This window comes from Macaca nemestrina, chromosome 8, assembly GCF_043159975.1.
Source record: "Macaca nemestrina isolate mMacNem1 chromosome 8, mMacNem.hap1, whole genome shotgun sequence".
NCBI lineage: Eukaryota > Metazoa > Chordata > Mammalia > Primates > Cercopithecidae > Macaca > Macaca nemestrina.
In genome coordinates, this window is record NC_092132.1 from 43,195,685 (window position 1) to 43,211,361 (window position 15,677).

At 43.5% G+C, this 15,677-nt stretch overlaps 1 protein-coding gene across 1 annotated transcript in view; it reads left to right on the forward strand.

Annotated features, from left to right (window-relative positions):
• The first annotated feature begins 7,913 nt into the window (after positions 1 to 7,913).
• Positions 7,914 to 15,677, forward strand: part of LOC105476132 (ribonucleotide reductase regulatory TP53 inducible subunit M2B) — a 37,213-nt gene continuing 29,449 nt past the window's right edge. The window contains 2 exon segments of the mRNA XM_071067929.1: positions 7,914 to 8,123; positions 8,125 to 8,178. Coding sequence (XP_070924030.1) covers positions 7,914 to 8,123; positions 8,125 to 8,178 — 264 coding nt within the window.

Below are 15,677 nucleotides of genomic sequence, written 5' to 3' on the forward strand. Positions count from 1 at the left end.
TCTTGGAATGGTTAGTTCCTATTCATAATTCAGAATCCGGTTTACCCACCTCTTTGAGGTGCTCTCCTTGACCTGCCCTCCACCCTCCACCTTGACAAAGCTGTCTTACTTTCTTTGTACTCCCTCTGAATAATGTGTCTGCTTGATTTCCCCTTCTACTCTGTAGGTTTCTATAGTGTAGGAACTCCATCTCAATTACCTTTTCCTCTACTCTAAGTTCCTTTAGTGTAGGAACTGCATCTCAATTACCTTTTCCTCTACTTCTAGGTTCCTTTAGTGTAGGAACTGCATCTCAATTACCTTTTCCTCTACTCTAGGTTCCTTTAGTGTAGGAACTCCATCTCAATTACCGTTTACTCTAAGTTCCTTTAGTGTAGGAACTGCATCTCAATTACCTTTTCCTCTATTCTAGGTTCCTTTACTGTAGGAACTCCATCTCAATTACCTTTTCCTCTCCAGTGCCCAGTAGAATGTTAAAATTCATTCAATGGATTCAAATGACCAACTTCAATGCAATTTAGGAACATACTGTTGTAACTTGTTGATTTATCTCACCTGGAACTCTGCACCTTTGAAGTGTTGTCTTATTATCCAACTCTTATGACCCAAAACTCCTGTCTTTCCAATGCTCTCACACTTATAAGTAAAAGAAAATTGCCTCACTTCTTTTTTTCTGCATTTAGCCTAGACATATTAGCAACTTATTGTGAAACAGTTAAGAGGGAAAATGTTCTTTGTACTGAACTTGAAATTTTTTAGAAAAAATATATATTGCTTGCTAATTCTTTTGCAAAAACTGCTTTACTTACTATTAATGTGAAGGGTTGCTAAGTATGGCTTTCAGGTTGTCACAATTGGATCAGATCTACGGCTGAGCCCATCAGTTCTGAACCACATAACTAGAAACCCCCAATTGGATTTCATGAGAATCATGATCTTGACATGTCCAAACAACTCACTGTCTTCCTACTAAGACTTCATTGGCAAAAGGCACTGCTAACTGCCTAGTCTCTGGATTAGAAACTTGTAGTCATTGACAGGCACAGTGGCTCATGCCTGTAATCCCAGCACTTCGGGAGGCTGAGGCAAGCAGATCACCTGAGGTCGGGAGTTCGAGACCAGCCTGACCAACATGGAGAAATCTCGTCTCTACTAAAGATACAAAAATTAGCCGGGCATGGTGGCACATGCCTGTAATCCCAGCTACTTGAGAGGCTGAGGCAGGACAATTGCTTGAACTCAGGAGGCGGAGGTTGCAGTGAGCTGAGATCGTGCCATTACACTCCAGCCTGGGCAACAAGAACAAAACTACATCTCAAAAAAAAAAAAAAAAAAAAGAAGAAAAAAAGAAACTTATAGTCATCCTAGAATCCTCCCTCTACCCTAAAGTCCATATCCAACCACTGATCAAGTCATCTTGAGTACATTTACTTAACTCACATGCACGGATTCTTCTTGCATTCCTCACTACCACTGCCTTATTTCAAGCTTGCTTTATCCTGCACTTGGCCTATTCCAATTAGCTCTAAACCAACCTAACTCCAAAATTCTCACCTTCCTTGACACTGGAGGCCTTCCTGAATTATAAAAGAATGGCTCATTAAATATAGACCTGTTTAGTGGTTTTCAAACTAGGGTTCAGGATCTGCCAATTTTCCACAAGCATCTTATTTTGATTCTTAACATATATGCAGTATCTTGAATTACCTGGTTAACCATTTATGATGGCACTTATGTCAAATAGACAAAAATTTAAAGAATGGAATTTAATATGTAAATGACACATTTGTTCCTTATGAAAGGCAACTGATAAAAAGAGTTATAGAAAAAGTTATCTATCCCATGGCTAGGATGCAAAAAAACATGCTTCATTAATGGTCACTATAAAATTCACACTGATGCAATATAGTTTTAGCAAAGCAACATCATCATTCATTGCTTTTGGTTGCAAACTGGAATTTTATCATTTCTATAGTCTTGTTTGTATTTAATTTATAAATCTACTTTTAGTTGTGTAAAGCTCCAAGAATAAGGAGTTTGTTACTGGTCTTAGGTTTGTACATACTTAAGTAACAATACATATGTAGTTTAACTCAGTATCAAAGTGGCTGTGTTGGCCGGGCGCGGTGGCTCAAGCCTGTAATCCCAGCACTTTGGGGGGCCGAGACGGGCGGATCACAAGGTCAGGAGATCGAGACCATCCTGGCTAACACGGTGAAACACCGTCTCTACTAAAAACATACAAAAAACTAGCCGGGCGAGGTGGCAGGCGCCTGTAGTCCCAGCTACGTGGGAGGCTGAGGCAGGAGAATGGCGTGAACCTGGGAGGTGGAGCTTGCAGTGAGCTGAGATCCGGCCACTGCACTCTAGCCTGGGTGACAAAGCAAGACTCCGTCTCAAGAAAAAAAAAAAAAAACAAAGTGGCTGTGAAAATTTTTTTATTTAAAAGGGGTTGAGGCCAGGCACGGTGGCTCACACCTGTAATTCCAGCACTTTGGGAGGCCAGGGGAGGCCCATCACTTGAGGTCAGGAATTTGAGACCAGCCTGGTCAACATGGTGAAAACCCATCTCTACAAAAATTAGCTGGACATAGTGGCGCGTGCCTATAGTCTCAGCTACTCAGAGGCTGAGGCAGGAGAACCCCTTGAATCTGGGAGGCGGAGATGGCAGTGAGCTGAGATCACGCTACTGCACTCCAGTCTGGGCGACAGAGTCGAGACTCTGTCTCAAAAAAAAAAAAAAAAAAAGGTGTGGGTGTTGAGACATCAAGCTTGAGAAATGGGTCACCGGGCGGATCACAAGGTCAAGGGATCAAAACGACCCTTGCTAACATGGTGAAACCCTGTCTCTACTAAAAATACAAAAAATTAGCCAGACGTGGTAGTGCGTGCCTCTAATCCCAGCTACTCAGGAGGCTGAGGCAGGAGAAACGCTTGAATCCAGAAGGCGGAGGTTGTAGTAAGCTGAGATTGTGCCACTGCACTCCAGCCGGGCGCCCAAGCAAGACTCCGTCTCAAACAAACAAACAAAAGTTAGTATTGATGGCCCATATGCAAAGGGAAGTGCATTAGACATCACCTTTTAATGGGAGGTGTATCCAAGTTCTGGAACAGCATATGGTACCAGAAATAGTGTATGGCCATTTTTGGAAAATAAAACATGCCATAAAGTCCATATGAAGATGCAGAATCCTCTTACTCCTTGAGATCTTTCAGTTGCACACGTTATTGTTTTCATTTGCTCTCCCAATAACTTTGAACATCCTGGGGGAAACTCATCCAGACTACACTATTCTAAATACTGTTGTGTGTTTTTGCTATGTTATTTAAGAATATTCAATTCTGCCACAGAAATTGAGAGAAACTAAGTATGGGAGCAAATGACTTGTTAGACATAATGAAATTTGTAAGATGTATTATGTATAAATAAATAATTATGCTGTGAGGCATGTTAAAAATAGGATGAACGGAACATATGTGTATTGAACATACACAAAAATAATGGAACACATGAGAGTTCCATTTTTAGATTAAAAGGGCTGGAAAGACCAAGTAAATCTTTTTTTTTTTTTGAGATGGAGTTTCGCTCTTGTTGCCCAGGCTGGAGTGCAGTGGTGCAATCGTGGCTCATCACAACTTCCGCCTCCCAGGTTCAAGCAATTCTCCTGCCTCAACCTCCCGAGTAGCTGGGATTACAGGCTTGCACCACCACGCCCAGCTAATTTTATATTTTTAGTAGAGACGGGGTTTCTCCACGTTGGCCAGGCTGGTCTTGAACTCCTGACCTCAGGTGATCCGCCAGCTTCGGCCTCCCAAAGTGCTGGGATTACAGGCGTGAGCCACTGTGCCCAGCCCCCAGTAAATCTTAAATATTCATAAGGGAATGATCATGTTACTGCCAGATTGACAACTACGTTATCCCTAAATCAGCCACTCACTGGTGAGATCCACTCTGGCCCCACACGTGCTCTGTCCAAGAAACACAGATACCATCCATAACTGCTCAGTAGGTTTATTATAACTGGTTATAAATCCAGTTATAGCTGGAGTCAGGTTCCAGCAGTTCTCCAAAAGAAAAATGTGTGCTGGCTCCACCTTCTACCTGCTGAGCACTCTTGCTCATCCTCACTATGGTCCTCATAGTGACCATATGGTCCTTCCACCAGCAAGGAAGGCTGATGCATCAAACAGTACATGAACATTAAGATTCAGACGGTATAATCCTTCCACTCTCTCCCCTTCCCACATCCTAACCAAAATATGTTAGTCCCCTCAATCTCTTTCCCCTTGCTGTTATGTTTTAAAATGATTTAATAGGGTACAGCTTGTATGCTTGTTTGGCACAGAACTGACACCCGTTTTGTGAAGTGGCAGCTAAGAAGACTGGCTGACGGAAAGCCCAAGGAAGGAGGCAAGATCGAGAACAATCCTATTAATTTGAAAGTGGCAGCGCAGAATGGGTCTGTGGTGCAGTTTAAGATTAAAAGGCATATTCCAGCTGGGCGCAGTAGCTCACACTTGTAATCCCAGCACTTTGGGAGGCCAAAGCGGGCGGATCACTTGAGGTCGGGAGTTCAAAATCAGCCTGACCAACATGGTGAAACTCCGTTTCTATTAAAAAAAATACAAAAATTAGCTGGGTGTGGTGGCAGGCGCCTGTAATCCCAGCTACTTGGGAAGCTGAGGTAGGAGAATCACTTGAACCCGGGAGGCAGAGGCTGCGGTGAGCCAAGATCCCGCCACTGCACTCCAGCCTGGGTGACAGAATGAGACTCCATCTTTAAAAAAAAAAAAAAAGGCATATACTGCTTAGTAAATTAATGAAAGCCTATTGTGAACAGGGTTAGGCAATGAGGCTGATCAGATTCTAGACTTCATGTGCAACCAATCAATGAAATAGACACACCTGTAAAGTTGGAGAGGTAGGCTAAAGATACAATTAATGTGTTCCAAGGACAGGAGGTCTTGACTGAAAAAGGAGTCTGCTACTTTAATACAGAACTCTGTTCTTAGGTACCAAGAATGCATTTTCATTTAGAAAACTGCAATTTGAGGCCGGGCGCGGTGGCTCAAGCCTGTAATCCCAGCACTTTGGGAGGCCGAGACGGGCGGATCACGAGGTCAGGAGATCGAGACCATCCTGGGTAACACAGTGAAACCCCGTCTCTACTAAAAATACAAAAACTTAGCTGGGCGAGGTGGCAGGCGCCTGTAGTCCCAGCTACTCGGGAGGCTGAGGCAGGAGAATGGCGTGAACCCGGGAGGCGGAGCTTGCAGTGAGCTGAGATCCGGCCACTGCACTCCAGCCTGGGTGACAGAGCGAGACTCCGTCTCAAAAAAAAAAAAAAAAAAAAAAAAAAAAAAAAAAAAAAAAAGAAAACTGCAATTTGGTTCCACCACACCCTGACTACTATAATTTTCTCTATCCTTTCATTTTCCTCTTCCCCATTACTTTATTGTATGTAAAGTATATATTAGTTACAATGTAACTATGTAAACAATTAAATGTGTAACTACAAGATCTCTAGGAGTAACAGAATTCTACATCTTCATATAGTCTTTATGGCATATTGTATGCGCCATAGTTATAATGCATAAAAGTGTATTGCATTTTTTAACCAAATGGCCAGTGTTATCTTTTGATCCACATCAAATGAAGACAGGATGGGGGAAGAAATATGGTTTTGTGAAGAATCCCTTCTCCATTAGTGCCATGCTCATTGAGGTCTTATCTTTATATTCGTTATTTTGCTCCATTTTAACAACAACAACAAAAAACAACCCACACATAAAACAAACAAAACACCATAACAGTTTTTGCCTATCTTCTTCAGTTGAAGAATTGTAATGTATTTCGTTTACGACTGCAAAGCCAAGGACATTTTTTTTGTTTTGTTTTGTTTTTTGAGACGGAGTTTCGCTCTTGACATCAAGGCAGGAGTGCAATGGCGCGATCTAAGCTCACTGCAACCTCTGCCTCCCGGATTCAAGCGATTCTCCTGCCTCAGCCTCTCAAGTAGCTGGAATTATAGGCATGCGCCACCACGACCGGCTAATTTTTGTATTTTTAGTAGAGATGGGGTTTTGCCATGTTGGTCAGGCTGGCCTCGAACTCCTGGTCTCGAGTTCCATGACCCTGTGGGATGGCCTGACTTGTACGTGGAAGCTACCATTACATCAAGGTAATTTCCCACCCCATAAGTGTTTTAACAAGTAATATATTATTAAATTCACACAACAACCTTATGAGGAAGGGATTATTATTCTTACCCTATAGATGAGAAAGCTGAGTCTCAGAGAGGTTGACCCAAGGTAGCATGGCTAACAAGTGAGGGAACTAGAATGCATGCCCACGATGATTCTTTTTCACCAAACTCATTCATGTTTGTATCATGAATGCCTAAACATGATGCCCGACACACAATATTGTTTGATGACATTAAGTGAATGAATCTGATTATTTGCCAAGTGGCCTATAGTAAATTGAGACTCAGTTGCTTAGTAGAATCTATGTGGCTATTAAAGTTCACAGATGAAAAAAATTTCACTCAGCATTTGACCCAGTAGTTGCTTTAAGAAGGACTGTCTACCCCCACTCTATGGCAGGTTTGAGAAAGAGCTTTCGGCATTTTCAACGCTTACAGTGAGATCTTGATCCTATTTACCATCCTTCAGCCATCCACAAAACAGGTGCATGCTGTTCGGGTCACGGCAAGATCCCGTCAGTCTTTCAGCTTCAAACTACTTAAATCTCTCTTCCATTTTATTTTTGTTAGACCAAACTATTTTTTTTCAAAAAAATTTTTTTTTTTCAAAATGTTTTCCTGACTTTAGTAACTTGTCCCTCTCCCCCTCACTCACCCGCATTGACACACACACTTTCCCCCAGCCACTTCCCCTTTTCGATTGTTTACGCACAAAACCAGCCAGCCCTTTCCCTACCGAAGTGTTTGGCGGTGTAGCTGCCCCGTCCCTGGCGCTTCACACAGCAACAGCGCGTTCTCTTGGCCTCCCGCAGTGTCTCAGGACAGTCCGGGCTAGCGCAAAGCACCGTGTTCCTGGTGCACCACGAGGGTGAGCTCGGGAATCTCGAGCCGACCTGCAAGACACCTGCCGCACCAGGTGGCTAGAACCCGGGGAGGGCGAGGCGAGGTGGGACCGGGCGGGGTGGACAGGGAGCCGACTCCCTCACGGGGCCGGCAGTAAAAAGAGACCGCGGGGGCTCTAGGCGATCTCCTCAGGAGTGGGCGCCAGGAGGGGGCGAGCGGAGGAGGCGGGACCGATGCGGTGAGGTGGGGCCAGCTGGAGTAGGCTGGGCCGTCCAGAGCCGGCGGCGTCCCTCAGGGGAAAGCCGGGCGACTGGGCGGTGCAATAGAGTAAGGCGGGGCCAGCGGAGGCAGGGAGATTTCCTTAGGCCGCAGGCGGGGAAGTGGGGCTGGCCGGGATAGGCGGAGCCCCGAGGCAGGGGAGGCGGGGCTGCCGAGACTGGGAGAATCCCTAAGGCCGCAGGCTGGGAGACAGGGCGGGCTGAGACGGGGAGGATCCCTTAGGCCGCAGGTTGGGGAAGCGGGTCGGCCCAGGCGAGGAGATTCCCTTAGGCCGCAGGCGGGGAGGCGGGGCTGGCCGAGGTTAGGCGGAGCCCCGAGGTGGGGGAGGCGGGGCCAGGCCGGCGCTGGGAGAGTCACTCGATGGACCGGCGAGAAAGCAGGGCCGGCGCGGCGGGGCGGGGCCGGCCGGGTCCTTAGCGCTGGGGGCGGGGCGGACCCAGCGGACCAGCGGACCACCTGCGGCCTGTGGTAGTTGGAGGTAGCCTGCTTAGCTCAGTTCCTTCAGCGCCTGTAGCTTCGGCGGAGTCTGCGCGATGGGTGACCCGGAAAGGCCGGAAGCGGCCGGGCTGGATCTGGATGAGGTAAATGTTGCTGTCGCTTCTTCCCCCTCCCCGCAGACACGCCAGCCCATTAGATTGCAAGTTGCAGGACCGCTGTAGGAAATGTTATTCGTCGCGGTCAGGACAGGCCTGTCCGCCCTCCCTCGCCGCAGCCTGGCTTCGTCGTTGCGAGCGCCGAGGAGGCCGTCCCCGGGGAGGGCGGAGGAAGGAGCTGACTTTGGGTTTGCGTCCCGCTCCGCTGCTCTGCCCCGGAGCCAGCCAAGGACGACGCTTGGAGGCCTCAGGCCGGGGTGAGACTTACCCCTGCGTTTATCCGCCTCACGCTCTCCCACCCTCCTTCCCTGTTTTGGAGCCCTGGCTAGGGAAACTGAGGCAAGGAACGAGGACTGTGGCGGCTCTGCTGGAGAGGTGCATACCATTTGGGATGGAGAACGCGTGTGGAAATTGACACAGGTGGATGGGGTGAAGATGACACGTAGAAGGGGATACGAATTCCTCATGACCTCCTCCCAATGAAAAAATCAGGGTAGGAGGCCGGTTTTGCTCTGGCCCGGCTCCTTAACTAACTGAATCTTGGGGTCACTTTCTTCCTTTATACAATGGAAGTGATACTTCACAGAGAATTAAGGAAAATGCTTTATGCAAAGTGCCACGAAAGTTGTAAGTGCTTTTAAGCCCAAGTTGTTCATCCTGTCCACAGATCTTATGCTGATAAAAGTACCTAAAATAAACCAGAATTTGTTAGACTCTAGGATTGTATGGTAGTTTAAACTGTTGCTGTATAATTTTCAAGCTGTCATTTTGCAAATACTTCTAAGTCGTTTGTGAACAAGAGAAATGCTTTTTGTACTACTGGAACCTGTTGCTGTGGTGCCTTTGTTTTAATACTGTGAAGATTTGGAGGAAACAAACGTTTCCACCCCCAAGAGATTCATGCTTGGCCCTACATTTCTTTAGAAAGTTGTAAATTCCAGGTTTGGGATTTTATTTTATTTGACTTGATTTTTGTAAGCATTTAGTAACTAACTGTAAATACCCCTCAAGCATTTTCTTCCTGTTTTTAAACAAATGCGTTTAGTACCAACTTCCTTACTCAAAGGGGAAAATTCAGACTTTGCTGTTTATGCTAATGACACCAGCAGTGATTCAGGCTTAACACCTGGATATTAAACTTTATTTATTACTCCTATCTCGATACAGACCCGCAAAGACAGACAGAATTTTAGATTCAGAATGAATTTTAGTGGTCCAAAAGTTTTTAACTTGAGATGCTGGGATGCCTGAAGCACTTCGTTTTTCTAGATGCCAGAGTGCATACATGATAGGAGACCTACATCAGAGTGACTTGGAGTTTTTTGTAAAAAATGTAAATTGCTGGACCCACACCCCAAACATAATGAATCAAAATCTTTTGAGATCTGCATTTTTAACAAGTACTTCAGCTGATCCTGGTACACATATTAAAACAAAAACAAAAACCCCCCACTGTCTTAAAGAGTCCATAGGTAGACTAGAAGGGGCTTTATAAGTCTGAAGTGGTATGTAGATTTTCTATGTGCAGATGTTAATCTTCTGAGAAAGGGGTCCATAGTTTTTGTCAGTTTCTCAGAGTTAACTATTGCTAATCTAATTCGTAGTCTATTTTCAAGATAAAGTTTAGGCCAGAAAACATTAAATGGCATGCCCAGGACTCAGTAGTGGAGCTAAATTTAAAACCAAGTTCTTGCACCTGGGCCAGTATCCCATTTGTTCTGTCAGATTTTGTGGGATGAAAATGATACTTACAAGTAGTGTATGACTATGACAACATGCAGATATTTTACAGATGTAGAAGAGACATAAAGGCAAAGAAACAGAAGTGGTAGAATTGGGGCTGGATGAGAGGTAAGAGCCTGGTATGATGCCAGCCTAGACTGGGGCATCATAGATGCTTGCTGGGGAATCTTGACCTAAATTGTTGTCCTGACATGCCCAGGCATATTTCCCAACTGGATGACCAGAAATTGAGTCAGTCAGAAACTGAAAGTACCATTCTGGAAAAGACAGTAGAATGTCACTAAGGAATGCCTACTGCTAAACTTTATTTCAAATTCTCATCGCTTCACACCTGTGCAGCTACAATAATTTTGTTGTTTCTCTATCTCCTATATTACCTGCCATTCAATCCTAATTACCATTGCCAAGTTAATCCTTCATTAGACCAGTGCCTCTGTGTTACTGACCCTGTACCCCCCAAAAAACTCCCAAAAGGGGCGCAGTTCCTACCAAAAAGCCTGGCCAACACCTTAGGCTGGTGAAGTCTTGTTGAAGCTGCTTTTTTCATGCTAACTGCCACATCTTTATTCAAGTCCTCATTTCCATCTTTGAAATTGGTTCGTTAGTTGCTTGCAAAATCTAGTTTTGTATCAATTAATCCTATACGTGGGTTTCTGATTAGTCTTCCTAATGCAACCTCTATTCATGTTAATTCCCATTCAGAAACTCTCCATGACTATTTGTTCCCCCAAATCTGTGGGGTACAGATTTTCAAACTTTACCCTGCAGTGAACGCCAGCAAATGGGGGCAAATGGGGAGAATTGGAGTATGAGCCTTCCAGACCTCCAATGTTTGAAGATCTTTGGCCATAAAATTGATTCCTAACTTCTTAGTCTGATTTATCTTAAAAGTCTGGATCCTTTGCTTTAGCCAAATCACATCATTCCTACTTTTGCTTTTCCTTGTCCTGCATCCATTTCAGTCTGTTTTAATCTCAGCTGGCTCCTCTTCTTTCATTTGCCCTTTAAATATCAGCATTCTCTAAAGCTGTATCCTCAGTTGTCTTGCTACTCTGTATGTTCTCTCTGGATAATCACATCCATTCCCTTGGCAACCACTAATGGGATCTCCATCACTCCTGTTCTGCAGTGTTGTATTTTTAACTGCTTACTGGACATCTTGAAACTGAATTCATTATATTTTTCCTTTCTTTTTTTTTTTTTTTTTTTTTTTTTTGAGCCAGAGTCTCACTCTGTTGCCAGGCTGGAGTGCAGTGGCACCATCTCGCCTCACTGCAACCTCTGCCTCCTGGGTTCAAGTGATTCTCCTGCCTCAGCCTCCCGAGTAGCTGGGATTACAGGTGCACGCCACCATGCCTAGATAATTTTTGTATTTTTAGTAGAGACCGGATTTCACCATGTTGACCAGGATGGTCTCAATCTCTTGACCTCGTGATCCGCCCGCCTTGGCCTCCCAAAGTGCTGGGATTACAGGCGTGAGCCACCACACATGACCTGAATTCATTATCTTTTCTAATGACCTAGTTGACTTTGTAAGGATATTGTGTTTGTAACTTTGTTGTTATCACCTGGCTTGGTGGGAGGAGTTAAACTTCTGTTAAACATCTAATGTGAGAAGCAAAATTATTGTCTGATTTATTCATTTATTCTCCGGGTACTGAGCACCTTCTATGTATTTTTTATGTCTTGTTATCACCCTGTTACTGGAGCTGGAAACATCAAGGGCATCTTTAACTGTTCCTTGTCCCCTTGTCCCAAATTCAAATTTTTAGCAAGAATAATTCATTCTACTTCTGAATATCACTTAAATCAATTTTTTTGTGTGTTTCTAGTTCAGGCAAGAGATGGGTAGTACAATAATCTTTTCATTGTTCTATCTGCCTCTAATTTCTCTTCTAATCTAGCAATGTTTCTACAAAAGCAATCTTAAAACATACATCTGATTATGTTATTTGCCTGATTAAAAGCCTTCAGTGGCTCCCAATAGCATACATGTTAGAGTTATTAGATGCCAAAGTGTTTTATATATAAGCAGCCCACTTCGACCTGCTCCACAATTTTTTAAAAATCAGATTACTACTAACCAATTTTGCTCCTTTACTAACCCTATAAAAATATAGATACCCATGAGCTTTGAAGTTTCTGTGGCTAGTAGGCTGCTCTCTCATGCATCCATATATTTCTTTTTGTTTTGTTTTGTTTTTTGAGATGGAGTCTTGCTCTGTCGCCCAGGCTGGAGTGCAGTGATCTTGGTTCGTTGCAACCTCTGCCTCCTAGGTTCAAGCAGTCTTCCCACCTCAGCCTCCCAAGTAGCTGGAATTACAAGCATGCGCCGGCACGCGTGGCTAATTTTTGTATTTTCAGTAAAGATGGGGTTTCAACATGTTGGCCAGGCTGGTCTTGGACTCCTGACCTCAAGTGATCTGCCCGCCTACCTTAGCCTTCCAAAATGCTGGGATTACAGGCATGAGCCACCACACCTGGCCAGCCACCACATCCAGCTGGCACTGATATATTTCTGTTCCCACTAGAGGCTGGGTGAGGTGGCTCATACCTGTACTCCCAGCACTTTGGGAGGCTGCAGCAGGAGGATCGCTTGAGGCCAGGAGTTCGAGACCAGCCTAGGCAACATAGCAAGACCCCATCTCTACAAAAATTAAAAAAAATTAACTAGGCATGGTGTCATGTGTCTGTAGTCCCAGCTATTCTGCAGGCTGAGGCAGGAAGACCCCTAGAGCCCAGGAATTTGATGCTGCAGTGAGCTATGATCATACCACTGCACTCCAGGCTGGGTGAAAGAGCAATACTCTGTCTCTAAAAAAAGAAAAATTTTAAAGCTAGAAAGTGTAGGTGATACATTATGGTGTGGAATATTCAAAACACTTGGGGCTTTAGTCGGTGAGCCAAGTTTAAAAAAGTTTGACCATATGGCAGAAGATTAGTAAAAATAAATGTAAATAAATGTATGTGTTTAGGCTGGGCACAGTGGCTCACACCTGTAATCCTAGCACTTTGGGAGCCTGAGGCAGGTAAATCACCTGAGGTCAGAAGTTTGAGACCAGCCTGGCCAACATGGTGAAACCCTATCTCTACTAAAAATGCCATAGTTAGCTGGGCATGGTGGCGGGCACTTGTAATCCCAGCTACTCAGGAGGCTGAGGCAGAAGAATTGCTTGAACCGGGAGACGGAGGTTGCAGTGAGCCGAGATCATGCCATTGCACTCTAGCCTGGGTGACAGAGCGAGACTGTCTCAAAAAAAAAATGATGTGTTTAAGTCACATAGTTTAAGGAATACACCATTTTCTTATGATTCCTACCTTTAGCCAATTTTCAAGTACCTGTTTGGATTGCTTTGCATAATAAAGCCTCTACTGTATTATTGTCACTATAAATATTGTTTTTTCAATTTTGTTTGGCTTTGGAAAAAAAATTAAAAGCTTGGTTCAACTCTGAAAAATCCATACAAATGGTTACAGGGTTTAAAATTTTTTTTTTTTAACTGCCTATTTTTCACTCTCATGGTATTCTTCAGTTAAGCAGAGACACCAAGAGAAACTTTCATCTGAGGTCATCCAAAAAAAAAAAAAGAAAGAGAACCTGGAAACACAAGTTTATGCATTGATGATTTGCTGATTTCCTTTCTGTACAGTATAAAACATTTGGTTATTTTCATTACTATTTTAAAAGGATAAAAACATTTAAAAGTGAAATTTTCTCCTGGTGTTTGTGACATTAAGGGGATCACAGAGTTCACTGGGAAGTGTTCTCTGCTGCCTTTTAGGTTTCATCTCCTCCCATTGTCCCCCACTACCATGAAGTCCAGACTTCTAGTTCTTCAAATAGAAAATGACTTCTAATTCTTCAAAAATGTCACATACCATCATACCTTTTTTTTTTTTTTTTTTTTTTTTGAGATGGAGTCTTGCTGTGTCGCCAGGCTTGAGTGCAGTGACGTGATCTCAACTCACTGCAACCTCTGCCTCCCAGGTTCAAGTAATTCTCCTGCCTCAGCCTCCCGAGTAGCTGGGACTACAGGGACGTGCCACCACACCCAGCTCATTTTTGTATTTTTAGTGGAGAGGGGGTTTCACCACATTGGCCAGGATGGTCTCGATCTCTTGACCTCATGATCCGCCCGCCTATGCCTCCCAAAGTGCTGGGATTACAGGCATGAGGCACTGTGCCCTGCTCATCATATCTTTTTTCACATTGTTTTTTTCTTCTAAAATATGGGTTCTTAGATTAGGTCCACAGATGGTACTCTGGAGAGCCTAGAGTTCCAAGATGCATGAAATTTCTGAAGTTGTATTTAAATGTATGTTTGTGCACGTATCTAAGCATTATGAAATAATATGTCATCTCTAGCCCAGCTCAAGGGTTGATGTTGGTTAACCTCCTTCTCTTCACATTGCAAAATCCTTTGTAATACACTCCTAATCCAGCTCCTCCTCTTAATAGTCTACAGGTTTTCAGGATAGAACAGGAGAATGTATATACAAATGTGACTTTCATTCTAACTTAAAGGTACTAGTCTTCAGCAGATCATTTATTTATCATCATTTAAAAACTTCATTCATCATCAGGGCATTTGGTGCTGAAGAGTGACTACTTGTGGTGTCCTTCCCAACTTTCAGTAACAAAAGTATGGAAGTTCCCAACTTTCATACTTTCAGTATATCCCAAATTTCAGTAACAAAACTAGCAAAGGCCAGGAGTTTGAGACCAGTCTGGGCAGCATAGCATGACGCCCATCTCTACAAAAAATTTAAAAATTATCCAGGCGTGGTGATGTGTGCACATAGTCCTAGCTACTTGGGAGGCTGAGACAGGAGGATCACTTGAGCACAGGAGTTTGAGACTGCAGTGATCTATGATCACACTACTATGATCTATATACTCTAGCCTGGGTGACAGAGCAAGACCCAGTCTTAAAAAAAAAATTACTCAAATATTTGTGGAATGAGTACCAACTAAGTGCCAGGTACTGTGCTAAGCACAGGGATTCTACAAGGGGGAAAATGGTTTTTACTTTCAAGAAGCACAGGAAACTATAGACAATTAACAGGGAATTACATTGCAATGAGCTATGTACTTATATCTAGAACCTAACCCAGGCCTTTGGGGTAATATGAAGAGGGGAAAATGTGATTGATTTAGTGGTTATTGTGTTGTGTCACTGATGTATTGAGGTCCTATGTTAAATTACAATTTTCTAAAGGTACCTAGAAATCTGAGTACAGGAAGAAGAGAAATTAGCAGCCCATTTACTTAGCTAACATGCTTGGCACGATCCTAAGTTCTGGGAACATCACAACAAATAAAAATTGGTTCCTCTTCTCCAGGGCTCAAGTGTTGTATCTGAGGAGGCCCACACCTTTAAACAAATAGTTAAAATCAAGACAATCTGTACTGTGATGGCAGTAGGTATAAAGCATGCAAGTCCCCCTGTATTTGCATAGCCTTATGCTTGTATTTTGGGCTTTCTTCTTGCGAAGGCTTAGCCTCCTCCTCTATAACACTTGCTTTGGTGAGGTGACAATGGGTGGAGGCTGGAGTAAGGAACATAATGGGCCTGTCACAGTAGAGAGAGACAGTTTTGGTTAGGAGTCTAGAATTTGTATGTGTTCTAATCCTGGTTTATACATGTTTAGCTTATTGGTATGTCCTTTGTTTATACTCATTCTCATGCATGTGCAACTCTTCTGGTCCTCTTCTGATGTTCCCGCTGACTATTTTAAATATATCTACATGGCACCATTTGCTCTTAGAGTGCAGTCATATTTTGAAGCAGTATGAATACAGGTTTGTGTTTCTCATTTTATTCACAAAGCTTTGAGACAGCCCACAGTGAGATCATATGCAGTAATGTTAAAATGTAAATAGAAGTAACAAATTGGAGTATCAGAAGGTTAAGATGAACAAAGGTTAAGTTGTAGGTAATGAGTTTTCAGATAAATATTATAGTATTTCAGTGAAGAGCAGAAAGAAAAAACATTAAAATAAAGTAGCTTA